Source organism: Castor canadensis, chromosome 2 (assembly GCF_047511655.1).
Source record: "Castor canadensis chromosome 2, mCasCan1.hap1v2, whole genome shotgun sequence".
Lineage (NCBI taxonomy): Eukaryota > Metazoa > Chordata > Mammalia > Rodentia > Castoridae > Castor > Castor canadensis.
Window position 1 is genome coordinate 16,596,472 of NC_133387.1, and position 27,657 is coordinate 16,624,128.

The following is a 27,657-nucleotide window of genomic DNA, read 5'->3' on the forward strand; positions in this document are numbered from 1 at the left end:
CCTCCCTTGCTGTGTGGGATATACACAGCCAGACTCAATTGCCAGATGGAAATGAGCAGGCCCTGAAGGCACAAGTAGGTTACATGAGGGGTGATCCCAATGCCACCGCCCCCACTCCTGCTGCACTGCTTTCTCTCCCCAGCCTGCACCTCTGGCCTCTGGAGAGCCCCTATGATCAGTTGACTCAGGCCTAACTTACAGTTGTCCTTTTCTGTTATGGTACATTTTCTTGTGTATATACACATATATTAAGCAAATATCTTTGTTTTCTTTCCTTTCTTATTCCTTTGTCGTGCAACGTAAGATGTGTTGACTTTCTATCAGTTTTTAAATATTGTTAAATTTGCATATAGTGTTTAAATAACCAGACATTACAAGAGTGAACATCACGCAGCAGTTTACCTCCTTTTCTGGGGAAGAATCAGTACATTTGTAGTTGTGTCTCGAGGGCTTGTTTGGAAGTTCTAGCAGGGGAGCGCAGCTACTCGTACACCCTTGACCGAAGAACGGTCCTCCTCTATCGGGGATGGTCGTCCTCTTCGACCGAGCGCGCAGCTTCGGGAGGGACGCACATGGAGCGGTGAGGGAGGAAGGGGACACCCGCCTAGCCAGCCAGATCAGCCGAATCAACCCTGGCGATCAATGGGGTGACAGATGTCGCAGCCAGATCACCCTCACATCCTATAGTTGTGTCTTATTGAGCAAAATTATGACCTTGTTACTGTTACATTTTTCTTGGTAGTGGGGACTAAACCCAGGACCTCACACATATCCGCATTCTCCTTGTTACTGTTTTTTTTTTTTTTGGAGTTTATGTCTGGTTTAACAAGATGGGTATAAATGCCATGTTGAACTTGTGATGACTAACTTTACTGTCAACTTGACTGGGCTAAGGGGTGTCTAGGCTGTAAGAAAAAACATTATTTCTGATTGTTCCTGTAGGGTATTTCTGGAAGAGATAGCATTTGAGTCTCTACACTGAGTTCAGGAGGTCACCCTCACCTATACCAGAGGCCTTCATCAATCTTTGGTGTTCTGACTGGAACAAAAAGGTGGACAAAACAGAAGCATTTGCTTCCTATGTAGGCTTGGACATCTTTTCCAGCCCTTTGATATCAGGCAGCTTTCTAGGGTCTCCAACTTCCTGACAGCAGATCATGGGCCTTCTGGGCTGTTAGAATCGTGTGAGCCAATCTCTCTCTCTCTCTCTCTCTCTCTCTAGATGATAGATGATAGATATAGGCAGATACACATACATACACATATATTCTATTTGTTCTGTTTCTCTGGAGAACCCTGGGTAATACACAGCCTCTTGGGTAAAATATTTCTTTGTATGTTTGGTCAATTTTCTTTCTTTTTTTTTGACAGTACTGGGGTTTGAACTCAGGTTGTCATGCTTGCTAGGCAGTGACTCTACCACTTGAGTCACTCCACCAGCCCTTTTTTTGTGTTGGATATTTTCAAGATAGGATCTCATGAACTATTTGCCTGGGCTGGCTTCAAACCTTGATCCTCCTGATCTCTGCCTCCTGAGTGGCTAGGATTATAGCCATTGGTGCCCAGCTTCGGTCCATTTTCTAATTGGATTGTTTGATATTTTTTAACTGTGAAGTTTGAGAACTTTACAAATTCTAGCAATAAGTTCTTTATCAGATAAGTGCTTGCAAATGTTTTCTTCCATTCTTATTTCCATTCTTTTCACAGCAAAAGGATTTTAAAAATATCATTGTAATCTACCTCCCTCCCTTCCTCCTTTCCTCCCTCTCTCCTTTCTTTCTTTCCTTCCTTCTTCCCTTCCTCCTTTCTTTCCTTCCTCCCTCCCCCCTCCTCCCTCTCTTCTTTCTTTCCTTCCTTCCTCCCTCTCTCCTTTCTTTTCTTTCTTTCTTTCTTCCCTCCCTCCCTCCCTCCCTCCCTCCCTCCCTCCCTTCCTTCCTTCCTTCTTTTTTCCTCTCCCTCCCTCCCTCCCTCCCTCCCTTCCTCTTTCTCTCTCTCTCTTTTTCTTTCTTTTTGTGGAGCTGGACATTGAACTCAGGGTCTCATACATGTATCTGGAATTACGTGCTGACATATTTTGAAAAAATAATATATTAAATTTGCTTCAACATAGTCAGGGGAGGGTGGGAGGTGGGTGGAACATAGGTCACACAAAATCAACAGGTGTGCATGATGCTCATACTAATATTCTCTGTACTCTTAAAGATAGTTAAATTTTTCTCCATAATAAAAAGTATTAAAAAAAAAGCAGACTATCATTTTAGGGTACATTTTGTGTGGGGAGTGAGAACTGGGGTTTGAACTCAGGGCTTCACACTTGCAAAGCAGGCACTCCACCACTTGAGCCACTCCTCCAGTCCATTTTACTCTAGTTATTTTGGAGATGGGGTCTTGTGAACTATTTGCCCAAGCTGGCCTTGAATCTTGGTCCTCTCAGTCTCAGCCTCCCAAGTAGCTAGGATTATAGACGTGAGGCATGGCACATGGCTTTGGGGTACTTGCAGGGGATCTGCACATACCACTTGGAAAACCTGCTCTGAGCAGTCAGTTTTTGTCAGTACTCAGTAACCCTGGAGCCCTGAGAGAGCACACCTGATTGGCTGCTGTCTTCCAAATAAATGGGAAAGACAGTAATTCTCAGAGAATAAAGGGTAACAACCTCATTAGTGCTGTTTGTCACTTCCAGGGCCACATCCATTGGAAGCTGAATTTTAGATATTGGATGTCTATAAGCATCCGTCTGTCTGTCTGCCTTTGAAAGCCCATAGAGGGTTTTGAAAAACTGTTGTTCACAGGAGGGTGAGTGTGATAACTTTTACTATTAGTTCACTCTAACCCCGGCCTCCCTTGTGCTGAGCAGGTGCTCCACCACTGCACACACCTGGCTCCCACTCCCAACTTAAGGACTGTCTATGGGGACCTTGTGAGGCCCCTAAAACCTTGTCCCCAACCTCAGCTCATGGAGGGGCAAGTCACAAGTCACCCTCATTAGAAAGCCGTGTTCTGCTTCCTGGTGGGACTCAAGGTCACCAGGTAGGGCACAGGTGGGGCGGGGGCTGAACAGGGACGGCCGGTGGGACAGGTTTGTGCTCATGCATGCTGGTCTGTTGATACAACAGAGCTGCCTCCCCTGCAGGAGCCAGGAGCTGGGAAGCCGCGCCTCAGGGAGGCTGGGCCCTGGGACACTCCAGGCCACCAGCCACCACCAGTGCAGCTGCAGCTGGCTGCTCACGGCTCCCTGCTCTGTGCATCAGTGGCCCCTCCTCAGAAGCAGCAGTGTGGAAGGAACTTGGGTAAGTGCCGTCTTTCTGCTGTAAGAAGCTAAGTCTTATGTCTCTTCTGTGAATACATTGCCTTATTTATCAGAAAAGGTAAGTAAGAAAACTTTGGACTCCTCTTGATGTCAAAATGCAAAAATTCAGGAGCAGAGCATGCATGCTTAGAGGGAGGGGATCAGTAAGTTAGGAAACTGGTTTTGAACACCTGCTTTCTGGTCATTATTGAGCCAGACAGGTACTAGAATGAGAAACATGGCATGGTTCCCACCTCATGGTTTTCCTGGCTAGTGAGGACACAGACCTTTGTTAAACAAGCAATTGCAAATGACTGATACTCTGTAGCAGACAGAAGGCGGCTCAAACCCCTGGGGAGGTGGGGTGGTCTGGGAAGGCAATAGAGGCAGAGGGTCCTCACACCAGATCCTGACACTACACAGAGGGATAACAGGGTTGTGTAAGGTGTGAGGATGGAGGGTAGAGGGAGAGAGCTCGAGGTTCCAAACCCAGGGGAAAGCCTGAGCAAAGGCCCTGAGGTAGGCGGGAAATAAGAAGAAACAAGTACAGGCATGTGGAGAGCAGTGAGAAACCAGAGGAAGCCAGAGAAGCTGCAGGCAGATCCTGCACTCCATGCTGGCCAGCTCAGGAACTTTAAACTTTATCCTGCCAGAAACTGGGATAACCAATAGGCTCATGTCTGGTAAATAACGCCCACGCTAGAGGTTATAGAGTGAGACAGACCCTGGGGGCGCAGCCAGAAGGCTGACTTGGAGGGAGACAACTCAGAGCGGCAGCAGTGGGACCCCTGGATGAATTTCCATGCGAAAGGAGTCTGCCCCATCCCCACCCCATGGTCTTCAGTTCGGTCACTGGAAGAAATCTTCTGCCTTCTTCCTGCCGTGGGAGGTGTCCTTCCTGTCCTCCATTCCAACGGACACTAAAGGCAGGCAGCCCTTTTGGTACGAAGCCTTTGATGGTCCATCTGGGGATATGGAAATGTTGAGTCACAGACTGCCACACCCCACAGTTTGGAAGCCTGGGAGGCTCCATTGCCCAGGCTCCATGGCCTTACTGCGCGGGTGCACAAGTGGAGGACAGAACCTTGGAGAGTCAGGGCCTCGGCTGCCCTTCTCTGTACTTATAGTGAAAGTTTGGATGTGCACCAGTTAGACTATTGGATGTCTCATTGCACATGTCAAGCATCCCTTATCTGAAACACTTGTTTCGGATTTCAGAGCTTGCAATATTGCATTTATGTAATGATATATCTTGGGGATGGTACCCAAGGCCACATGAAATCATATGGGTTCGTTCACACCTTATACATCCAGCCTGAAGGAATTTTACACAGTATTTTCAAAGCACCTGTGCTATGTGTCTGTGATCTGTCACATAAGGTCAGGAGCAGGCTTTTCTACTTCTGCATCAAGTGAGCACTCAGATTTTGGAGCAGTTTGGCTTTCGGATTTTTGGATTAGAAATGTTTGGCTTGCATTCACACTGAGATGTTTGGGACCACCTCTTGGGAGAGCAACGGCGGCTCATTCTTTGAACCAGCAGCATCAGTGCTGCTGTGGATTGGTGAAACTGTAGCCACAGGTGGCTGTGCCAACTCACAGGTTTCTTTAAGTTGGGAGTGATTCTTGTTGGATTTTAATTTTATTTAAAAGAAATCATCTGAGGATTTTCATATATGTATTGCCTTAAGTATCTCTTTTTCTCCTGCAGGTGAAGGCTGGCCAAGATGGCGTCAGTTTTTCGAAGTGAAGAGATGTGTTTGTCACAACTGTTCCTCCAGGTGGAAGCTGCGTATTGCTGTGTCGCTGAGCTCGGGGAGCTTGGACTAGTTCAATTCAAAGATGTAGGTTTTGCCTTCTTTGGAGATAAGAGGAAGGTGGGGATGGGTATAGATAACTCTTTCCCAACCTTTCTTTGTAGTTAACAAAACTCACTCAGAGAAAGGAGCCTGGAGCTGGAAAGAAGGAGTCTAGAATGATGGATCCCTGGTTCTAGTTCTTCAGGCTAGGATTTATGGTGATAGTGAGCAGGTCACCCACCCTGTTCTTCCTCTGTGGAATGTTTTGAAACTCTTGGGCAGTCACTACATATTAGGCGATATTCCATTTTATTTCCTGTGTGGCATCTTCAAACACTGGCTGTAGCCTACAGGCGCGTGGGTTGCCAAACTTTTTAGTAAGGATAGAAATCTATTTTCTCTGACTAGTTAGTAGGGATGATACATTCTGGAATCAACAGATGTCATACCCAGAAGTGCATTTCAGAGTGGTACTCTAGGATAGTATGACATCGGATTGTCACTCCCCAGGGGCAGCTTACATTCTCCCTTACTGAGTCCAATTAAAAAAAATTAAAAAAATGTCTTCTTTATTTCAATACTAAGGTCAAGGTCAAAGCTAAGTTCCTTCAGGGAAGGATTGTGTCATGTTCTTTGCATCCTGAGTTGCTAGCACAGGACCTGTCAGGTCCTCAGTAACGTTCACTGGACTAAGGTGAGGGCCACCGTCACAAGGGCAGAATTTTTTGTTGATTGCTATAATGCATTACGCAGAGCTGTGGGGTTTTCAAGGTCCATTCATATTCATGACCTCTCAGGAGGGTCAGAGCTGAGGTTTTGTAGGGACTGAGCATAAGAACACCAAAGTGCATTTTGCCTGAGATTCACCTGTCTTGTGTGTGGAAAGAGCTATTCCTAAGACATTTCTAAGAACATTCTTCAGCATTAAAAAGACAATGCAAAGCTACGTGTGGGTGGTCACATCTGTGATCCCAGCAGTTGGGAGACTGAGGCAGGAGGATTTCAAGTTTGAGAAGGTCTACCTAGTGAGACCTTCTCAAACACACAGACACACACAAAGATAATACAATAACAAAGGGGATGTTGGCAGTTGTTGCTACCTAAAGTGTATCTTGTGGCTTTTTCCCTCCCTAGTTAAATGCAAATGTAAACAGCTTCCAAAGGAAATTTGTGAATGAAGTCCGAAGGTGTGAGTCACTGGAAAGAATCCTCCGTAAGTCATTTTTTCTTTACTGTCTAACGTGAACCAGCAAAAGTAGTAGTTGGCAGACCTGTTTATAATGTTTTTTGAGCTGATCCGATCCTAGAGCCAGGGTGAAGGGGGCGGAGGAGGGACCCAGTGCAAAGCTGGCCAGAGGTACCTGTTCTGCCAGACCCCATTCCTTAGTGAGGACCCACAATCACCTTGTGCTCTCTGGTGGGGTGTCATCCCTCAGATTTTCTAGAAGATGAGATGAAAAACGAGATCACAATCCAATTGCCTGAGAAGTACCCAGAGACCCCTCTCCCACGGGAACTGATTACACTGGAGGTAGGTTCTCTGTGTTGCAGTCGCCCAGTTAAGGACACTCATATAGCCAGCCAGTTTCCTTGGGAGCTCTAAGAGCCATTCCCAGGTTCTTTACCGAGTTGCTGAAGGTAAGAAAGCGGATTTATGTGGTTGTCACTTTTTGCAGATTTTTTTTTTTTGGTGGGTCTGGAGTTTGAACTCAGGGCTTCACACTCACAGAGCAGGTGCTCTCACATTTAAGCCACACCTCCAGTCCATTTCACTTGGCTATTTTGAAGATGCGGTCTTGTGAACTATTTGCCCAAGCTGACCTCGAACCTCGATCCTCCTGGTGTCAGCCTCTCAAGTAGCTAGGATTCCAGGTGTGAGTCACCAGCGCCTGGCTCCAAGGTACAGCTTTTAGGGCCACTCCTGACCCAGGGTAGAGTGGTTTTTCTTTCTCAGCACAGCTCTAGGAAAGTTCACCCCACTTTGAAGAGTGATTTCTTCTGTGCACATAGGATTCTTACAGGCAGCAAAGTCCTGTCTGTGTGCTGCCACTGAACAGGCCGCATGTGGACATAATGGGATGTTTTCTAATTGTGTGTCTGATGCAAAACAATAGGTGAACTGGCTTTTTTCAATCAGTAATTTTGTTCTTCCTTCCTCTTTTGTTTTGGCAATATTGGGGTTGGAACCCAGGGTCTTGCACATGCAAAGGATACACTCTACCACTGAGCCACACCCCAGCCAAAACTGGGTCTCTTCTAGCTGGAGGCCTCTCCTCAGACTGGCCTCTTTAGGCTACCTAGGAGAAGACAATAGCTTTCTTTAGCCAAAGATGTTATAACTAATGGAGCTCTCCTTCCTTCTTCCTTACTTCTCTGTCTACTTCCTTCCCATCTGTCTTTGTAAAACACTGTGCACCTATCATATGCAAGACAGAAACAAGCATGGCCGTGCCCTCCAGTGGCAACCATGGCAGATGGAAGAAGGGGAGAGGGGTCAGAGATAGGGGTAGGAGAGGAAGTCAAGAGGGTGGGTGGAGTCAGGATAAGGACAGCCTTGGGAGTCTGACTACTTTATCGTAGGAAAAGAGTCACTAAGAGGGTCAGGCAAGTAGGAGAGGCCTTCTCCAAACTGAGCAGTTTCTCTGGCTGGGGTCTTTTTTTTTCCTTTGAAAATACCATTTTCCCCTACTTTGGTTTTTTGAGACAGGGTTAGCCCAGGCTAACCTTGAACTCAAGATCCTCTGGCTTTAGTCTTCCAAGAGCTGGGATAAAAAGCATACACCACCACATCCAGCCTGAAGACATCTTCAAGTTTTTGAGCTGTGTTAAGCCATTGTGGTAGAAATCTTTAATGTCTACTACAGATAGGAAACTGCCAATTCTCCTACAAAATATTTTAGATCTTGTCATGTTAAAATCTGGATATTTTGGGAAGACTTTTTAACCAGTATGAAAGGAGCTCCCCAGATCACCTCCAATTTCAACCTAGTGTTTCATCTTCTAATACCAGTCCCTGTAAATTCAACAGCTGTCTCTCTCCTGCTGCCTTCACCTGCTGTAGCCTCTGACCTGTTCTTGTGGCATGCAGGCATCATTCTGGTTTGGGCTTTTACCCTTCTTTCTGAGCTATAGCAAGAGACTTCTAGACTTTCCAGTTCCCTTAACTATTCCAGTCTCTTCTGCCTACACCACCAATTAACCTCTGTCCTGGTTTTCTTCATCTTGTTACTTCCTGTTGGGGATCGTCCCTCTCACCTGTGTCAGGTCAAACCACCCCCGACTGTCAGAGCCTGCTCTCCTGGCCCTGTCCTCCCCCACCAGTCCCCCACCCTCTGCAGGCTGTACCTCAATTGATTGCTCATCTCAGACTTACTTCTCTACCTTGGGCTTTTGCTCGAGCTGTGCCTCATGCCTTTCTTGTGCACCACAGTCAATTCCAAGTCCAGTCTCTCTTCCAGACTCAGTTAATCCCCACCTGGTCTACACAGCTTTCTCCAACTTTGCCAAAGCAGTCAAATTTCAGTTTCTCAGCAATTGTATTGATCAATATGACATTTTCCTAATCTATCTTCTAATTCAGTGATTCTCAAACTTGGCCTCAGGCAGGTTTATACTTTTAACTGTTACTAAGACTTCCAGACAGCTTTATTTACGTGGATTGCGGTCGTTGATATTTATTTATTAGGAACTAATGTGAGAAACAGTGTAAAGTATGCATTGATTTAATCTGAAACTAGTGGTTCATTACATGTTAACACGGCTAAAATAAAAATGACTGTTTGCAAGACAAAAACCTTTATTAAGAAGAGTGCTGGTGTTTGAAGTTTTCCTTTTCCCTTCCTTCCCTTTCCCTTCCCTCTTCCCTCTCCTCCCCCTCCCTCTCCTCTCCCCTTCCCTCTATTCCCCCTTCCCTTCCCTCCCCTTTCCTTTCCTTCTTCTTCCCTCTCTACCTTTCCTTTCCCTCCCTCCCCTCCCCTTCCCTCCCCTCCTGTTTCCTCAGTGTCTCTGGCTGGCCTGGAACTCTCCATCTTTCTGGCCTGGAACTCTCCATCTTTCTGCCTTAGCCTTCTAAGACAGACATGCTTCACCATGCCTGGTTACAAATGTCTTAAATGCTTGGCTTAATAGAAGACAGGTGTTTGCTTATGACACTTCCACTTGGAAGCTCCTGTGATACATTGTTTTTGCTGACATATATGAGACAATGTAGACTTGTTAAGTCTACATGGAGTTGGAAGGGGAGGACTATTTTAGTAGCCTTTTCAGGGAATAGTAGGTATTCTTCTGTATCACACTGAAATTTGACAAGCATGGGAACTGCCTTGATTTTGCTAAGTAGGTAAGAAGGATTTTTATTTTGAAATTGAAATGGCCATGCTTCAGATAGCAGTTTAAAAAAGAATTCATGCAGCTGAATGTAGTGTGAGCTGATTGGTTTAATTATCTCTTCTGTAAAGCCCTCTCCAACTTGCCCAAGTAAGCCAATTCCAAGTCAAATGTAAAATATCTAGTTTGTCTAGTACTAATAAACTTTTTTGAAGAGGCAGAGAGGAGTAAGCATTTGTATGGATCCTTTTCTATCTCTTCGGTAAGAGTGTCCCTTAGGTCATTTATTTATTATTTTGGGATGCTGAGGATAAACCCCAGGGCCTGGTGAATGCTAGGTAATTACTCTACCACTAAACTACATCCCCAGCCCCTTTAGATGGATTTTTAAAAATCTGTAATGATAATCTCTTTTATTTCTTTTTTCTAATAGGTGACCTTAAACTGTTTCCATTATTTGTGGTTACTGGTTTTTTTGTTTTTTTAGTGGGTCTGTGGTTTGAACTCAGGGCTTCATGCTTGCAAAACAGGCTCTCTACCACTTGAACCACACCTCCAGTCCATTTTGCTCTGGTTATTTTGGAGATGGGGATTCTGAGAACTCCTTGCCCAGGCTGCCCTTGAACTGTGATCTTTCCCTTTCAGTCTCCCAAGCAGCTAGGATTATAGGTGTGAGCTCCAATGCCCGGCCTCCCTGGCTCTTTGGCTTACCTTTCCCTTTGTACCACTCCCCCTTTCTGTAAAAACCACCTCACCCTTTACCACTGCACTTAACTTTTCAAGACACTTTCCTAGTGAACTCTTCTCTTTAACATTTCAAGACACACAGTAAACTTTTCTCATAAAATCTGCTTTATCTTAGATCATCCTTTGTGGACTAATGGTATTGCTTTGTTTTATAGTTTTCCTACAGTATGTGTAAAACCAGATTGATTTGTAATTGTCTTGGCTTATGATTCAGCAAAGTGCTCATCACCTGTGTAAGACACAAGGAAGCCAGAGCGATGTCCTCGAGCTCTGTTTCACCTCTCCTCTCCCTACTTCCTTTTGTCAGCATGGCCATATTGAGTTCTGTATTTTCTTTTTCCTTACTTTTCATAGTTTTTATCAAGTATTTAGCCTTTTAGAATCTTCTGATCCATAGGCAGACATGTTATCCATATTGGCCACCTAGACTTTTAAATAACTGGTTTAGTATTACACATTTAAAATTTTTACATAAGTGAAGCCATATTGATTATTCTTCTGTAACTTGGTATTTTCTTTTATTGTTTTATTTTTTAAGACTCCCATATTGTTTCCTGTTTCTGAAATCAATCCAGTGTCACAGTTGTGAAGTGTTTTTATTGAATATAACACACTTTATCCATTGTGTTGTTGACAAGCTTTTCAATAAGTGATCCTTCTGGTTTTTGCAGTATCTATTAAAGTTCAGTATCACGTTCATAAATTGTGTCCAGTGTAGAGTTGACCTCATCCACTGGGTTTTAAATAGTTACATTTTTCATTGTCAAGTTCTCTCTCTCTCTCTCTCTCTCTCTCTCTCTCTCTCTCTCTCGGCAGTTCAAATTTGAACTCAGGGCCTCACACTTGCTAGGTGCTTTACACTTCAGCCACTCTCCTACTTTTTCTTTTACTTTAGGACATTGCTGTTTGATCATTTCATATTTTTTTTCTGAAAAAAAAAAAAAGTGAAAGTAATACCTTTGTTTACATATTTGAATGCTCTAAAACAAAACTTGAAAATCTTTTTCAGGATGTTCTGTAAAAATGATTTTACACCATTGATTTTGTGGATATTTCTTACCATTAGATTTCATTATACGCCTTAGTCAAGTCTGTTTATATGCTCATTTTGGAAAGAAAATTTTCTCAGTTGTTTCTGGCTTCTTTTTTTTTTTAAAGCCCCTTCCTTCCTTCCTTCCCTCCCCTCCCCTCCCCTCCCTCCCTCCCTCCCTCCTTCCTTCCTTTCCTTCTTTTCTCTTCAGTACCAGGGTTTGAACTCAGGGCCCTGAACTTGCCAGGTAGGCACTGTACCACTCGAGCCACATCCCTTCTCCATTTCTGTCTTCTCCCCTTCTCTGCTCACCTCTCCCTGTGTAGTCCTATTCATGCTTGTACTTGGCTCTATGGAGCCACACCTAGAAAGGGCAGTGGTTTGAAGTGATTTGAAGTTTCCTTTTTGCATTTTATCCATCATTACAATGTGTTTGGAGCAGAAGGAATTCTCAGTGTGTAAATTCCCTCTGACTTTCCTTTCAGTAATCTAAATTCGGGAAGGATGTGTAGCTTCCCCCAGTGTTTTCACGCCTTCCCCATTTGATCATAGGACTCTGGAGAGTGGGTGTCCCAGCTCTAGCTATATTTACAAGCATGCAAGTTTATGGCTGGACAGCCACTGAAATTCTAGCTATATTATGGTGCACTGAATTTGATTTTTAGTGATCAGTGATTTAGTGATTTTTAGTGATCAGTTGTGGTTAATGTATAGTAGGAATGTCATAGCATTTTCTGCCTCTTTTACCTTTTTTCTTCCCACATAGACTGTTCTAGAAAAATTGGAAGGAGAATTACAGGAAGCCAACCAGAGCCAACAAGCTTTGAAGAAGAGCTTCCTAGAACTGACAGAGCTTAAATACCTCCTGAAGAAAACCCAGGACTTCTTTGAGGTCTTTTTGTGGGGACTGTATATAAAGGGGACTTTCAGCAGAGTCTCAAATTTTCATTTTGAAAACTTATTGATTTGGAGTAGGAATAAAACACTCTGTATCTGCCCTATGGCCAGGCCATCAGGGAGAGAGAGAATATTCTGGGTAGAGTAACTGGTGCTAGTTGAATTGATGGCAAAAATATTATGGTGTTCATTGAAAAACACATGCTTAAAATGGCCTTGACTGACAGGGAAGTCAGAATCAATGAGCAAATGTAGTCTGAGCAAATTTAGGGTTTTGGGAGGGAGATATTGGGGAAGTTTTCAGTCTGGCAAGGAGCACTCTTCTTGTTTAATTCTGTTAACCATTTGTGGAAAATTAAAGTTTCATTAAAAGCATACAAAACATGGAGGTGTGGAGTGACTTCAAGTTACAATACATTAAATGATAGTAATGGTGCTTTGACTTTCAGACAGAAACCAATTTAGCTGAAGATTTCTTTACCGAAGACACTTCCGGTCTCCTGGAGTTAAGAGCTATACCTGCATTCATGACTGGAAAGTTGGGGTTAGTATAACTCTGTGTCCTAAGAGTTATATGTAGACGGGTCCCTGGTGCCTAACTGAATGCCTGACATGTGATAAATTTCCCTGAGTGTATGACTGACTAACTGACTGAATGAACAAAGAGCCAGGGAAATGGAAACTCTCTCTTGTGAATATAAGGCCTCCACACCGAACAGACGTAAGGGTGACCTTGTTAGGTTGGAGGGAGGGAGTGTTTCCTTCTTGATAATGCTGTACTCATACCCTTCAGCTTGGAGATGCTATGTGTACATTGCTCCTACAGAGGAGAGATATGAGATCATTAGTTTGGTGTGTTTTCTCAACTCTTCTCTGACTTTAGAACAAAGGTAAGAGGTATGTGTTGTTTCCTTGTCTTTGAAGTACTACTTTGATAATGAGCATCTGTGAGTTTTTCCATGTAATTAGAAATGGTACAAAGTCATCTCCAAGAAATGCAATCAAATCATTTCTAAACAGTGAAAGTATGACAGTATGTAGGGCTGTATGTATGACTGTATGTACAGCTGTATGTATGTAGTGTGATACCCATGAAAATATGTGACAATTCAAAATGGAATTTCATTCAGTGTTTAAGTGAGACTTGTGAATTTTAAAAGCATTCTGGACCTTGTGAGTTTGAGGTTTCTAATTTTTTTGGCACTGAGCATTGAATTTGAAATGGAAAGGAAATATATTTGTTGAAAATATTTGGTCCAAAAGTAATACAGGCTCAATGTATCCTTAAAGTAATAAGCCATTAGAAGTCACCATTTTGAAGACCATAGAAGAAGCTTGGATCAGCAATTATCTAAATACCAGGACGATGGGAAAGATAGAGATGTACAGAAAGTGCATATGTTTCCTTCTTAATGCATTACATTTTTTGGTAAGAAATGCTTAGAGAACATTTGCGTCCATCAGCTACAATGCTATATTGAATGGTCTATCATATTTTTATGCAATAAGTAAATATATGGTATCAGAATAATTAAGCAAACCTCAAAATGTCAAAGAATGTTTTCTGTTGAAAACTCAAAGGGACTTGGGGTGAGTTGGGGCTGGGATGTAAGGTGGCTTTGTGACCACTTGCCCCAGAGCTGTGTGAAGACACCTCCTGCTCTTGGAGTGGTGTGGTACCTCCTTCCATGGTTGCCCATCTTCTCATCCCACAGGGCATCTCCCTGTACCAGGCTCTGTGCCTCAGTTATGTCTCCTTTCTGACTGCCCAGGTTCACGGCTGGTGTGATAAACAGGGAGAGAATGGCTTCCTTTGAGAGACTGCTTTGGCGAGTTTGCCGGGGAAACATTTACTTGAAGTTCAGCGAGATGGACACACCTCTGGAGGATCCTGTCACGGTGGGAGCTCGGCCTTGCAGGGGGAGGCTCAGCCTTGCAGGGGGAGCTCAGCCTTGCAGGGGGAGCTCAGCCTTGCAGGGGGAGGCTCAGCCTTGCAGGGGGAGGCTCAGCCTTGCAGGGGGAGCTCAGCCTTGCAGGGGGAGCATTCTCTGAAATTCCTGGAGCCCATGCCATGACAGTCTCCCTCTCTTAAACATCGTGTCTTTAGTTCCATGAAGCTAATATCTATTTCCTTTCTTTTCCTTCCATTTTTTCCTTTTCTTTTCTTTACTCAATTGAAAGGTCCATTCAAGAGCTGATTCATATTAACACCTTATAATTGGTTCATTCTTCCAAGACGTGTAGTTATCTTGTTTCTAGAAACTTAGCTGTACTAGCTCCACACAAGGCAGCAGCTGTCTTAATCACAAAGCACCAAGAACTGATACAGGTTAGTTTGTGCACCCACAAACACAGAAGTCACCTGGAGTCTTGCTAAAATGCAGATGTGCATTCAGTGGGGCTGGGCAGAGCCTGAGTCTGGAAGCCTTGCAAGCTCTTAGAGGGAGTTCCAATAAGAAGGAGTTCCCGGGACTCTTCCCTGAGGGCTGCACACTTACTGCTGGGAATTCCATGAGCTCTTGCTTCCTCCACCTTTCCACTTAGTATTCCAACCCATTTTACTCTTTAATTCCAAGAGATTGGGCTTGTTTTTGAAAGAGTCTATAATCTTTTCTAGATTTTTGTCTAAAAATTAACTTCAAATTTTATTTGATGAAAAAACTTCTTTATAGTTAAGTGAAATTTAAAATAAGAAGAAAGCACACACACAAAACCAGACTCTAAAGCCTTTGCTTTTAATTATTGTGCTGTTTTTCTATGGTTTATAATATCAGGCAGGTATAATTTTTTTTTGATGGGACTGGGGTTTGAACTCAGGGTTTTGCTCTTGCAAAGCCACACATCCAGCCCAGGCAGGCATAATTTTATATGGTTGTTATATAAACAACAATATAAAGAAATGATTTTTCTTTTCTTCTTAATTTTAGATAATATGATATTCTCCCCTCCCCCTATCACTATGCATGCTTTACATGGTATGCAAACCTAGGACCTTGAACATGCTAGGCAAGCGCTAAGCCAGACCTCCAGCACTATGTATTGTTTATAGAGATTATTTTAAAATTTGTCACTGCATCATCACTTGTCATAATCATGTTTTAATATAAAATAGTTATGGTAGTAGAGAGGGGATTTGTAAAGCAAACATCTGGAAAACGATGACCATGGACATTGAATGTCACCCAGTGGATGTCATGGGGTCAGAATGGATCCTTGATTCTGGTGGATCAGGAGACCAGACAATCTAAGAGATTCAGAAAATGACCAGATTAACTTCCATGGGTGAAGGGACCTTTAGAAATAATGTAAAGCAGGTAGCTCCAGAAATCCTAAAACACCCCTGTGCTGCTCCCATGAGCAGTTGTAAAGAGATGAGTTATTTTGGTATTACTTTAATAGATGCCTGATATTTCCATTGAGTAGATGTGATGTTATCCACTTTTGGACATTTTATTTCCAGTTTTCCCTGATCTATCTATCTATCTATCTATCTGTCTATCTAGATGCTGTTATGAGCATCTTTGTATATATGGATTTTATTTTCTTTATTTTTTGAGATAATGGGATTGAACTCAGGGCCTTGAGTTTGCCAAGTGCTCTACCACTTGAGCCTCACCCCCAGCCCTTTTGGTTTTAGTTTGCTTTTCAGATAGCATCTTGCACTAACTTTGCCCAAGCTGGCCTTGGATTGCAATTCTTCTGTCTTCTGGGTAGCTGGGATTATAGACGTGAGCCACCACATCTGGCTAGATTTTCATGTTTTTATAAATTTGTTCTATCATGAGTTCAGGGACAATTGGATTGCTGGCTTATAGGGTGTGGGCATTTTCATGACACCTGATGAGTCCTGACTTGAATCAGGTGCTTTTCACGGGGTGGCACCTGATTCCCATGCCCTGGATTTTCCAAAGTGTGTTGTAATTTTTCTTTATCTCCTCAAACAAAACAAAAGCAAAAGAACACATTGTTTCAGTCCATAATAGTTTACTCACAGTAAGAGTTGAACATTTTCGCAGGTGATTGTGGAACATATATCCTGTCTCACTGGTGAATTATCCAACTTGAACTTGAAAGATGCAGTTTATTATTTTTCCTAATTTTACTTAATTTTTTTGTGGGGTTGGGGATTGAACCCAGGGCCTCTGGCAAGTGCTTTACCAGTGAGCTACATCCCCAGCCTGAAAAATGCACCTTAAATGGCGTTCCTAAGGGCACACAGGGAGTAGCTATGTGAGTCGAAAGATAGAGACAGGTTGACCTTTGTTAGGTACCAAACCCGAATGCATTGCCAAAATGCAGAGGTGCATGGGTTCATTCTGGTGAGTCGGGCCATCTGTTTTCACGTTAAATAGCTCAGAACAGCCTGATCCCCTCTTCTGGCTGTTTTCTTGTTTATGATCATATCTCTTGGGTATAGGGTTGACAGCTGAGCTCATTTTCTTTTTTGACAGTACTGGGAGTTGCACTCAGACCCTCATGCTTGCTAGGCAGGTGCTCTACCACTGAGTCATGTCCTTAGGCCCATGAGAGCTGAATTTAAAGCACAGCTGTGTTCCCACTGGTATAGCAAATAGTGTTACTGTGAAGTCTTAAAAATTGTTCTAATTTCCCAGAAAGAAGAAATTAAAAAGAATATATTCATCATATTTTACCAAGGAGAGCAGCTCAGGCAGAAAATCGAGAAGATCTGTGATGGGTAAGAGGAAGTTTTGTGGCCCTGTTGTGGTGATGGGGTCAGGATTGGGTAAAGACACTCAGCGCACAGTACACACGATTGGTCTTTGAAGCCAATTGGGATTTTAGAATAATTTTCCTATACCTGATAAGATGATGTTAAAATACAGCTGACTTTTCATAGCTGTGAGAATAAGAACAGAAAGAATGTGAGAAAACCAAATTTAAAGGCAATGAAAAGTTGACGTGAGACCATTTCAGCTTCTTCCTCATATATCCCTTATCTGTGGCTAAAGAGTAGGCAAACTAAGCCCTAGTGTGGTTGTGCACCCCTGTAATTCCAGAACCTTGGTGCTGAGGCAGGAGGACTGTGAGTTCAAGGCCAGCCTGGGCTAAATAGCAAGGCACTCTCTCTCTCAAAAAAAGGAGGAAAACCGCATGGTTAAGTCATTTCTGACTTTGCAGAAGTGTCTTAACATACAGTCCATAGAAGTAGAAATTACTCAGTGCAGGACTTTACATGGAAATAAATTCTGGAGAGAAAAGAGATGAGTCAAGCCCACCATCTATTTCCATATCAGCTCGTTGGTAGGTTTTAGGGTTTGAATGAAGCCCATTCAACAGCAGAGCCACAGCTTCAGATCCTAGAGCAAGGGCTGAGCTGGGACTCCCTCCAACTATTACTCATTTTCTGAATGCAAAGAGGAGGCTGTTCTAGGAAAGGGTGGCCACCTGGCTCAGGTCAGCAAACAATGGCAGGAAGAAAAGGGATTACAAATGCATTTCAGCATCAACCCACATGTATGTATTAAACACAGGTTTCGGGCTACCATATACCCCTGCCCAGAGCCTGCAGCGGAGCGCAGAGAGATGCTGGCTGGAGTCAACATGAGGCTGGAAGACCTAGTCACTGTGAGTGAGGGTTTTGAGCAGTGATCTGGAAGGGGCTGCCTCTGCCATACAGTCCTGTCCCCCGGGTCCTGGCTGGAGGGTTTGCTCTGGTGTGCTGGTTGTGGCTGTAGAAGATTGCACCATTAGCAAACAGTATTCACTAAGCTAGGGTGATGATGCAGTATGACAGAAATGCGTTGTCCGGGCTTAGAGTTGACCACAGCCTTCAGGCAGCTACCCTAATCTGATCAAAGGAGCCCTTTATTTCCAGCCTGGTGTGTCTACATCCAACTAACCAGGAACTAAGTAACTGAGCCAGTTTGGCCAGTACTGAATTGGTTAAGCCTATCAGCTACTTCTGTACAAACAGCAGTGAATGCTTGCACATCCCAAATTCTTTCCTTGGTGAAGTCTATCACCTTCCAGGGTGACATCCTGTACTTATGTGAGTAGAATATTCTCGAATCACAGCAGCTTTGAAAGTATGTGGTCGCTAAAGTCAGCTGGGCCTCTGTCTGCTGATATATTCCAAACTGGTGCTGTTCAACGGAAGTTTCTGTCACACAGAAGTTTTTGTCACACAGTTCTGTGTGACAGAAACATCTGAAGCCCACACTGTCCAGTGCTGTACTCGGGAGCCACATATGTTGGGTGAGCTCTTGAAACATGGCTAGTACCACCAAGGAACTGAATTTTAATTTTTATTTGATTTTAATTAAATCTAAATTTAAGGAGCTGTGTGTGACTTCTGTCTAGGCCATCATAATTTTAGATCCTTACTGAGTTTAGAAATTCAGTTGGTGCCTGTTTTCAAAGCCTTTGGCTAGCAACATTTACCTTCCCAGAAAATCTGTCTAATTTCTTTAATCATCTTTATTCCTTCTTTGTCACTTTCACAACTGTGTTTCCCTCAAATAGTTGAAGGAAGTTCTCCCTTCTCCCAAATACTCCATGCTAGATTTCAAGAAGATGCCATGTGGAGAACGGGAAAAAAATTATGCCAATCCTGCTTACATTTAGTGTGCACACAAATCCCTGTGGTGGTCCTCCTTGACCCAGCACTGACTTCTCTCCTTCTGTCCAGCTGAGGCCAAGATGAGTCTGAGATGTCACCTGGTGTTAGGCAAGTCTTTCTGGTAGTGCTCTTATAAGAGGGATCTCGGGAGCAAGCAGGTGACATGGGCCAGGTGCAGTCAGGGGATCAAATGACCGACTGACCAGAAGGGTCTGTGCCTGGAGTCAACTCAGAGATTGGGGAATCATTTCTCGTGCTTATACCAATATTCAGTCAAAGTCTCTTAGCAGGCATTTCTTTCATAAAGGAGGTGTAAGCTTTTCTTGGAAGGGTGAACTTCCAAGGCTTATGAAAGTTTTATCTCTGCCAAGGAGGCCTTGTCTCCTGAAAATCCTTAGACTAGGTTGTATCATACCCTAAGGGACCCTGGGAAACACATAAGTGAGCCTGTGGCTGTCACTGATCTTATAGCCAGATGGGTCTCTTACAATACACTCCAGCAGCCACATGTAAAGATTACAGAAAAAGATTACTGTATTTGTTGTGTCATCAAGTACGAAAACTAATTCCATTAAATAAACTTTATGAAAGCCAAATCATCCATCCATCCATTCCTTCACTCATTCATTCAGCCGCCATTTATGGACCATGTATGCAAAGCGTTTCGGCAGTTGTATTGATGTCTATGGGAAACTCTAACAAACTGTCACACTGAGGTGGATTAAAGCAACATAAATGGATTCTCTCATAGTTCTGGGGGCTGGAAGGCTAAGATCAAAGTTGACAAACTGGGCGTGCTCCCTCTGATGATGCTGAGCGAGGGTCCTCCTTAGCTCTTCCAAAGTCTGGTGGTTGCTAGCAAGTCCTGATGTTCTTTGACTTGTATGTTTGTCATTTCCATCCCTGCCTCCATGGTCACATAGTGTTTTTCCAGTGTGTCCCCATCACCAAATTTCTTATAAGGACACCAGTCCTATTGGACTAGGGCCCACCCTAATCCAGTATGACCATGTCTTTTCTTGATTACATCTTCATAGACCCAAATAAGGTCATAGTCATGTGTACCAGAGGTTAGGACTTCCACATAATCTTTTTTGGGGGACACATTCAACCTGTAACAACAGGACTACTTCGCTTGAGGGTGCTAGGCTCCAGTAGGGAAGGTAAACCTGCCATGAGGGGTAAAGCATCTCCAGTAAGCTCCTTCCCTCTCAGAGTAATGAGCCCAGGGCAGGGCGAGCCACTGTGGCTGATGAGCCTCCCTGTTTGCCACCATGTCAAACACCAGGAATGTTCCTTGTTTTTCTGTGTTGTTGTTTGCTTAGGTCATAACACAAACAGAATCTCACCGCCAGCGCCTGCTGCAAGAAGCAGCTGCCAACTGGCACTCTTGGGTCACCAAAGTGCAGAAGATGAAAGCCATTTACCACATCTTGAACATGTGTAACATCGATGTCACCCAGCAGTGCGTCATCGCTGAGGTCTGGTTCCCAGTGGCAGACACTGGGCACATCAAGAGGGCGCTGGAGCATGGCATGGTGAGTGGTGGGTAGAACTGGGAAGCTTTCACATCGACCCTGTCAGCCTCTCTGCAGGGCTCTCTGAGGTTGTTGACCTTGTGAACTTTGCAAGTAGTCAGAGTGTCGCCATCTTTGTACCTTCAGTTCTTAACCCAGTGCTAGGACACATAAAAGAAACTCTTTTCTTCACTATTTGAGAATGAGTTAACGTTCCTTTGAGCTGCAGTGAGTATAGATCGAGCACTGATGTGCCAGTAACTCAGCTAGTTGTGATGGCAGGTTCCACAGTATGGCTGCAGGTACCACCCATCATCTTGTAGAGATGATGGTCTAGCTGGAGAGACAAATAATGAAGCCCCTATAATAAGAGCTGAAAGGCACAGATGACTCACCAAGTGCCAGTAATGATATCAAGCCCTGTGCACCATTCACTAGGCACCAGAAATAGATCTAGGGCCATGGGGCAGACCACAACCCTTCCTAGGCTTTCTAGGAAGGGAGATGGATAGTCACATGGCCCGAGAATGTGATTTCAGGATTGGAAGTCAAACAGGAGGGTGATGAAGGATGGGGCGGGAGTGGGGCTTGTTCTGATCACCTGTTTACCGCATTAAGGAAGGAAGGGATCCCCTGCCCTAGTTAATACACACGGCCAAACACGGGACACGTAAGCCTGGACAGATGAGACTGGTGGCCACATATACTCAGAGCCCATGTGGAAGGATCCCACATGGGGATTGCACTTGCACCTTGCACGTGGGACAGAGTAAACCTGTAGGGCCTTAGGGCTCAGGCTTTGTAGTGACAAGAGGGTAGGGTGACATTTGGTTCCTATTGGAGGATGTGATGAACTTATTTGAATCATTCATAGGGTGTTAGATGAAGCCTGCTGGGGTGAGAACCAGTGGGATCTGGCTGGTGGGGAACTTGGGTGGAAAGCTTTCCTTCTGGATAAGTGGCACATCTAGTGACAGCAGGGGGACTCATAGCAACTGATGCCAAACAAGCCCCTCTGAGTAGCTGGCCTCTGAGAAGACTGGAGCTGGGTGGGAGGAAGACTTCCAGGCTGAGGGATCTGAAGGTAAAGGGCGTGTGGTGGGAAAGGCCAAGGAACTGTCCTTATTCACTTTGTACAAATGAGGAAACTGAGGCAGAGAGTAATAACAAGTCAACCACGATGCTGGACCAAGGAGGCAGGATTTGAATGCAGGAAATGTTCCTTTTAACCTCTATACACTAGAGTGTCCTTCCCTTCACAGTCCCCAAACTACTCAGAAGGGACTTTTTAAACAGGCATGTCTCCTGGACTGGGCAGGGCAGAGAGTGCTTCCTGGAAGAGGTGGTCCTTGAGCTGGACCACAGTGGAGTAGTCAGTGAGCAGGAATATATATGGATGGGCACTAGGGTCACATGGCAGACCCCAAGGGTATATGGGGCTTGGTTTTAGTCCCACTCTGGAGTAGCATGATATGGTTTGTGTTTTAGAAGCACTTTGTGCTGTGTGAAAACAGGGTATGGGGAGGTGGTCTGTAATTACAGTCATCCCGTAATCACAGAGGGGTAAGGTCCTCCAAGGCCACTCGGTTTCTCCAGTCCTCTGAAAGAATGAAAGTACTTCCCCAGAAAGAATAGAAGACCCTCTGTGGGTAGGAACTAGAGGAGGTGTACGTGTGAAGGGAGAGTGTGTGGTTGGTACTACCACCATCATCATCGACACTAAGCCATGTGGCCTATGCCAGGTATGTGTCAACTGCCAGAGGACACATACAAAAAGAAAGAAAAAGAAAGCTACAGTCCTTGCCATTAAGAGGTGCTAATCACACACCATGGCAGGAGAACATTACAGTGCAGTAAGAAACTCCTCCACCAGCTGTATGACCTTGAGGCAGTTACTTAGCCTCTCAGTGCCTCAGTGTCCTCATTTCTGAAATGGGATTTGTCCTCATGGCATCGTGTGGAGGACTGAGACTGACTTCCATGAGCACTCGTTTGGCCGGTGTTAAGTCCCACTGAGTTTGACTATGGCAAACGCTTGGGTTTTGGAGTGGCTGTGGGGCTCCTAGCACGGACTGTGTGGAGAATGGTGAAGTGGAGAGATGGCTAGAACAGACTTGGCCTCTTTTCATGGGGAAGAAGCAGAGATACCAATGGAGGATTAAGTCAATCTCCTAAGGAAGTCATGATTGCAAGACTAAAGAAATTGACTTCATTCTTTGGGAAAGAGGACGCCTTTGAAGATTCTAGAGCTGGAGACAGAGGTGGATAGAGTAGCGCTTCTGGGTTATTTTATCTCAGGAGTGATTAGGTGGGGGAGGGGTAAGATAAACAGAAGGGCCAAAGGCTGGAGGGTGGGAGGAGGCTTGACTAGGTGCTCGGAGAAGAGGGATCCGGAGGGAGGTGTACCCATGCCATGGTAGACTGACTGGTTGAATCAGGAGGAGGGCGAGGCGACTGATTCCACTTTAGGAATCAGGGAGAACGGTGGTTCTGCAGAAGGAGCCAGGGAAAGGGAGGACCTGCTCTCGGGCAAGTGGGTGAACTCAGTTTTAGTCTCCTGCATTTTGTGGAGTTGGTGAGGCTGCAGCATTTGCAAGCCTAGCCAGGCAATTAGAAAAGAATGGGATGAGGGGGAGGGCTGTTTGGAAGACAGGGATGAATTGGCAAAGTGGGGGAGCTCCAGAGGGAGAGGATGGAGGGTGAGGGAGGAGCAGAGAGCTGAGGAGGGGAGGAAATCAGGAGGGCTCTGTTCCCCAGGGCTCTCCAGGGAGATGAATTAGGTAAGTACTGGGGGCACTAGCTTTGCACGATGGGATTCTCAGAGAACATACTTCCGGAAGGTCAGCGCAGCTATCTCAGTTCTTGTGTATGGTGAGAGAAGAGTCCAGGCAAGACACAAAGCAGAGTAGTAAAAAGTAGAGTTTATTAAGATTATTAAAGTTTAAGACACTTGCAGTGGTGAAAGTGGGTTGACTCAGAAAGAGAGATCAAGAATGATGGTCTCTTTCCCCCTTGGCACAGTTTTTGCTGAAGTTGATTGACATGAAAGTTGTGAAAGAATTTCAAGTCTGAAGAATCACTCTGTGACTGTGATAACCCATGACCAGCTAAGAAAACCCACAGGGAAAGTGTAAAAATACAGTAAGATTGTAATGACAAGGTAATGACACCTAAACCTCATTAGACCAGGTGCAGGAGGACCGCACAGTAAGTAACATTCCAGAGCGAAGTTTATCTTGAGAAGGATCTGCCTCCTCCTCATCGGTTCGCACCAGGCCTCTTCTCTACCGGTGACTTTGTTTTGCAGACATTTTACAAGGACACGGAGTCAGAAGCCTAGCTCTAGAAGAGTTCAGCTTGCAAGATGTAAGCAAGCAAGGCCATGAGAGGGACACACGTATGCCCTGAACCGAGGAGTGTCAGATTTTAGGTTCCCTCTGCACAGCCCCATCATTCATTGTCTGACTGTTGCCTATCAAGGTCAAGAGATGTCCCGAGTTCATGTGGAGATTCATGTACTGACTCCCAGCCCACGACTCTCGTCCTGACGTCTGTCCCCTGCTCTTTTTGCAGGAGCTCAGTGGTTCTTCCATGGTCCCCATCTTGACAGAAGTGGAATCCAGAATAGCTCCCCCTACCTTCAACAGGACCAATAAATTCACAGCTGGCTTCCAGAACATTGTGGACGCATATGGTGTAGGAAGTTACCGGGAGATAAACCCAGGTAAATGAAATGTTGCACAATGGGTTGAAAGTGGAAGTTAGGTCAGATGTACCTGTCAGGATCTGAGAGGTGAAGCTGTTAGAACTGTGACATTCTTCAACTCTTACTTGGTTTACCAATGCCCTGTTGCCCTGTGTTATGTTCTATAAGTACTGACTAGTGCAAGATTTGTTCTTTGTCTGTACCAACTTTTTTTTGGAAACAAGATCTCACTATGTATCTCAGGCTGGCCTCAAACTTATGATGCTCCTGCCTTTGCCTCCCAAGTTCTGGGACTACAGGTGTGTGATACCATGCCTGGCTATTCACCTCTCCTTGAAATGGCAGCCCCATCAGCCAGGCAGCTGAATTCAGTTCTTTTTTTTTTTTGGCCGTACTGGGATTTGAACTCAGGGTCTCACACTTGCTAGGCAGATGCTCTACCACTTGAGCCACTCCGCCTGCCCAGTTCTTGTTGTCTTTTCTGAGTCAACCAGGGCCATCCCTAGCATCTGCAGAGTGCTGTGGTTAATGTATGGGAAAGACAAATCCCTAGGACTTGGGTCAGGAGATTTATTCTTAGGGCCAAGTGCTGCAGGGTCTTGGTAACTTGGTTAGTGAAGTAGAGGAGTAGAATAGGTGTCTCCTGCTACACGGGGCATGGTGCTGGTCTCCAGCCTGAGCCCCAGTCTAACTTGGGATTTAAAGTGCCAGGGCCTCATGGGGTCGGTGTATCTGTGAGTAGAAGGTGGTGTGTGGTATGTGCCAATTGTGGAGCCACAGACAAGATGCTGTTAGAAAGAATATGTACAAGTCAGAGGTAGAAAAGTGGTTTTAAATCCCATCAGACTTTGGGGTCATGGACAAGTCACTTAACCCCTGTTAGACTCAGTGCACATGTAAATTGAGGAAGAAGAGTCCCTACACATGGGCAAATGGGGGCAACCAAGGATGGGGGGTGAGGTTGGGGAGGGACAATCAGGAAACACAAGGAAACGACCTTGAGTGTGGAAGCCTCTTGGCTTGGGAAGGGGGCTGAGGAAGTTCGGACCTCAGGCTGTTGTGGGTCTCACCTCCAGCTCCCTACACCATCATCACCTTCCCCTTCCTGTTCGCCGTGATGTTTGGAGACTGTGGCCATGGAACCGTGATGCTGCTGGCGGCCCTGTGGATGGTGCTTAACGAGAGGCGCCTGCTCTCCCAGAAGAGCAGCAATGAGGTGGGTGGCGGGCAAACAATCCAGAGGCCGAACAGGAAAATGTTTTCACCAGCAGAGTGACATGTTTTTATGAAAAATAAGGGAAAGGCACAAAAAAACCCAAAGAGGCAAAATTCAACACAGAACTCCTGGCCAGACCTTCTCAGGAAGGTTTGATGCAGTCCACTCAGCATTTTTGGGTTTTGTCCAATGGCTTGACAAAACATTGATTTTTTTTTTTTTTAAATATGGCACTGGGAATTGAACCCAAGGCCTCATGCATGCTAGGCAAGTGCTCTACAGCTAAGCCCCACCTCCAGCCCCCTTGTTTTTTTTCTAACAATATTTTTTTTCTCTGATTATAAAAGCAATACATATTCATTGTGAAAATCAGGAAGCTATAACAGTTTACTCACCTAAAAAAATCACAATGGATGTTTTTGGATATCTTTTCTTCTTTGTGTGTGTGTACTTGTCTATAAACACATAATTTTCCAAAAATTAGCATCAAGGAATCTGCATTAATTGAAGTTTCTTTTTTTCAAAAAAACTTAAAATCCCATGCATATTGGTTTATGGCAAGCCTGTGACAAGCCTGGTTTCCCAAAAGCCTGTGACTGAGAAGTCCTGAACATGGTTCTTCACACTGTACTCAGAGTTTCTTCGCCACCACCCAGGTCCCTTGAAGGAGTGTTATGAAGTTGAGGCACTTAGAAATCTGCCCTGGTTAAAGTTTATCAGTCAGTCACTTTATATTTCTGGTAATACACTCAACAAAGCGGAAACCTGCCTTTAGCTATGTTCTGAATTGTAAGAAAGGCTGCAATCTTTCATCACAGGAGGAATTAGTTAGAGCAAGCTCAGTGATGTCATTGTGAGTTAATCATAAACAAGGTTAGTGACAAAATGAACCTGGGAAAGATGCAGTGTTCTATGACAGCTTAACAGGTGTTGTTTGCTAGGGTTCCATTTAAAGTCGCAAAGTTGCATTTCAACAATTTTTGGAAAGAATGACACACACATCTGTCATCATAAGAAAGTGGTTTTTAAAAATCTCTTAAGCAGGTGCAGTTACACAGAGACTCAACTTTATAATGACAACACCCCAAGCAGCATAGCTGTGGCTAGCCATGGATCTGCAGCCATCCGAGGATAGCTTGAGGCTTATGTTCTGGAGGCACCTGAGACCATGGCCTGCCAGTTTCTGGTCCCTTCCTCAGCAGGGGAGGCCTCTGCATGTGTTTAACCTCATTATCTGGCTAGGGCTGAGAGAAAGAACGTGGGGCTTCTGTGATTTAGTTGCTACGATGTTAAGCCCAGTCCATGGCTCTCTGATTCACCTTCATAAGCCCAGGGAAATTGGGCATGTGTGCCCTTTCTCATTGGATTATGAGGTCTGGCTAGGTCACATGACCCCTCCGAGGGGGCCCGCACTAGTGATGCTGGAGACATCCCATCGCACACCCCCCTCTGGCATCTCTTCAGAGCCTCTGACGCCTGTCCTCTCTGTTTCTCTGGGCCAGATCTGGAACACCTTCTTCAATGGGCGCTACTTGATCCTACTTATGGGCATCTTCTCCATCTACACGGGCTTGATCTACAATGATTGCTTCTCCAAGTCTTTTAACATCTTTGGTTCTTCTTGGAGTGTCCGGCCCATGTTCAGGAATGGCACATGGAGGTAAGTTCACAGCCTGAGATGACAGAATCACAGGCCATCTGGTGGCTTCAGTGACTGTTTCCATGGCTGGGAGAATCTATACCAGGGTCTACTCAGAGCTATGCCTGCAAATTCATCCAAGAATTCAGTTTTATCTATTGAGCATAAGACCTGTACCGGTCACTTCTGATATATGGAGATAGATTTTAAGATTTCAGTTCAATTAGATGTATATTAAGGTGTACAGACCACGAACCAGGCACTGTTGCCAAAACCTGGGGTAGGGAAGGAATATAAAGAGGTGTCTTGGTATGCGTGATGGCAGCAAGGCTTCCTGGAGAAGAAGGTGACTTTTGAAACACACTTTTCCCTGGCTGAGAAGTAGAGGAAGAATGAAATTACACATCTGGACATTTAGGAACAACAGCTTTGCTTTAAGAGAAGCCGACGCAGACTCTGAACTATGTAGATTATCAGTCTCCAGTATTTTCAGGACCCCAGGTCCTCCACAGGGTCATTGCCTTTGGCTGCTCAGGGTGGCTCGATTTCAGCCTTAAGCAAGGGAGTTGATATCAGATGAGCTCACAATGCCAGCTCCCTGGATTGGCCTTCCACTGACAGTGAGGAGGGCATGGTGGGGGCAGCTGGTGAGGAGGTCTGGGGGCTGCAGGAGAGACACCCAGAAGCTTTCTAAACCCCATAGTCCACACCTCCTGTACACATTCCATGGTTCCTTTGGAGTTAATCACACAGATATTCATCAGACTGGAAACACAACACTTCAGGAATGTGGACTTTTATCGGGAGGGAGAAAGATCTTACAGTTGGAGAGAGGTCAGAGCAATGAACTGGGAGGGCCCTGCAGGGTAGAAAAGAACAAGGAGAACCAATAGAGGTGTCACCAGCCCTGC

At 44.8% G+C, this 27,657-nt stretch overlaps 1 protein-coding gene across 5 annotated transcripts in view; it reads left to right on the forward strand.

Annotated features, from left to right (window-relative positions):
• The window catches only part of Atp6v0a4 (ATPase H+ transporting V0 subunit a4), a 62,701-nt gene that overhangs the window by 14,122 nt on the left and 20,922 nt on the right, over positions 1-27,657 (forward strand). For 3 of the 5 annotated variants that reach the window (XM_074062250.1, XM_074062260.1, XM_074062255.1), the window contains exons 2-15: positions 2,684-2,796; positions 3,134-3,290; positions 5,001-5,133; positions 6,223-6,301; positions 6,525-6,619; positions 11,958-12,083; positions 12,538-12,632; positions 13,861-13,987; positions 16,702-16,784; positions 17,581-17,674; positions 19,994-20,206; positions 23,759-23,909; positions 24,968-25,107; positions 26,610-26,767. In XM_074062250.1, coding sequence (XP_073918351.1) covers positions 5,017-5,133; positions 6,223-6,301; positions 6,525-6,619; positions 11,958-12,083; positions 12,538-12,632; positions 13,861-13,987; positions 16,702-16,784; positions 17,581-17,674; positions 19,994-20,206; positions 23,759-23,909; positions 24,968-25,107; positions 26,610-26,767 — 1,478 coding nt within the window. In that variant the 5' untranslated portion in view covers positions 2,684-2,796; positions 3,134-3,290; positions 5,001-5,016. Of the gene's footprint in view, positions 1-2,683; positions 2,797-3,133; positions 3,291-3,888; positions 4,232-5,000; positions 5,134-6,222; positions 6,302-6,524; positions 6,620-11,957; positions 12,084-12,537; positions 12,633-13,860; positions 13,988-16,701; positions 16,785-17,580; positions 17,675-19,993; positions 20,207-23,758; positions 23,910-24,967; positions 25,108-26,609; positions 26,768-27,657 lie in introns of those variants that run through there. The other 2 variants (XM_074062256.1, XM_074062257.1) reach the window with 2 other exon arrangements.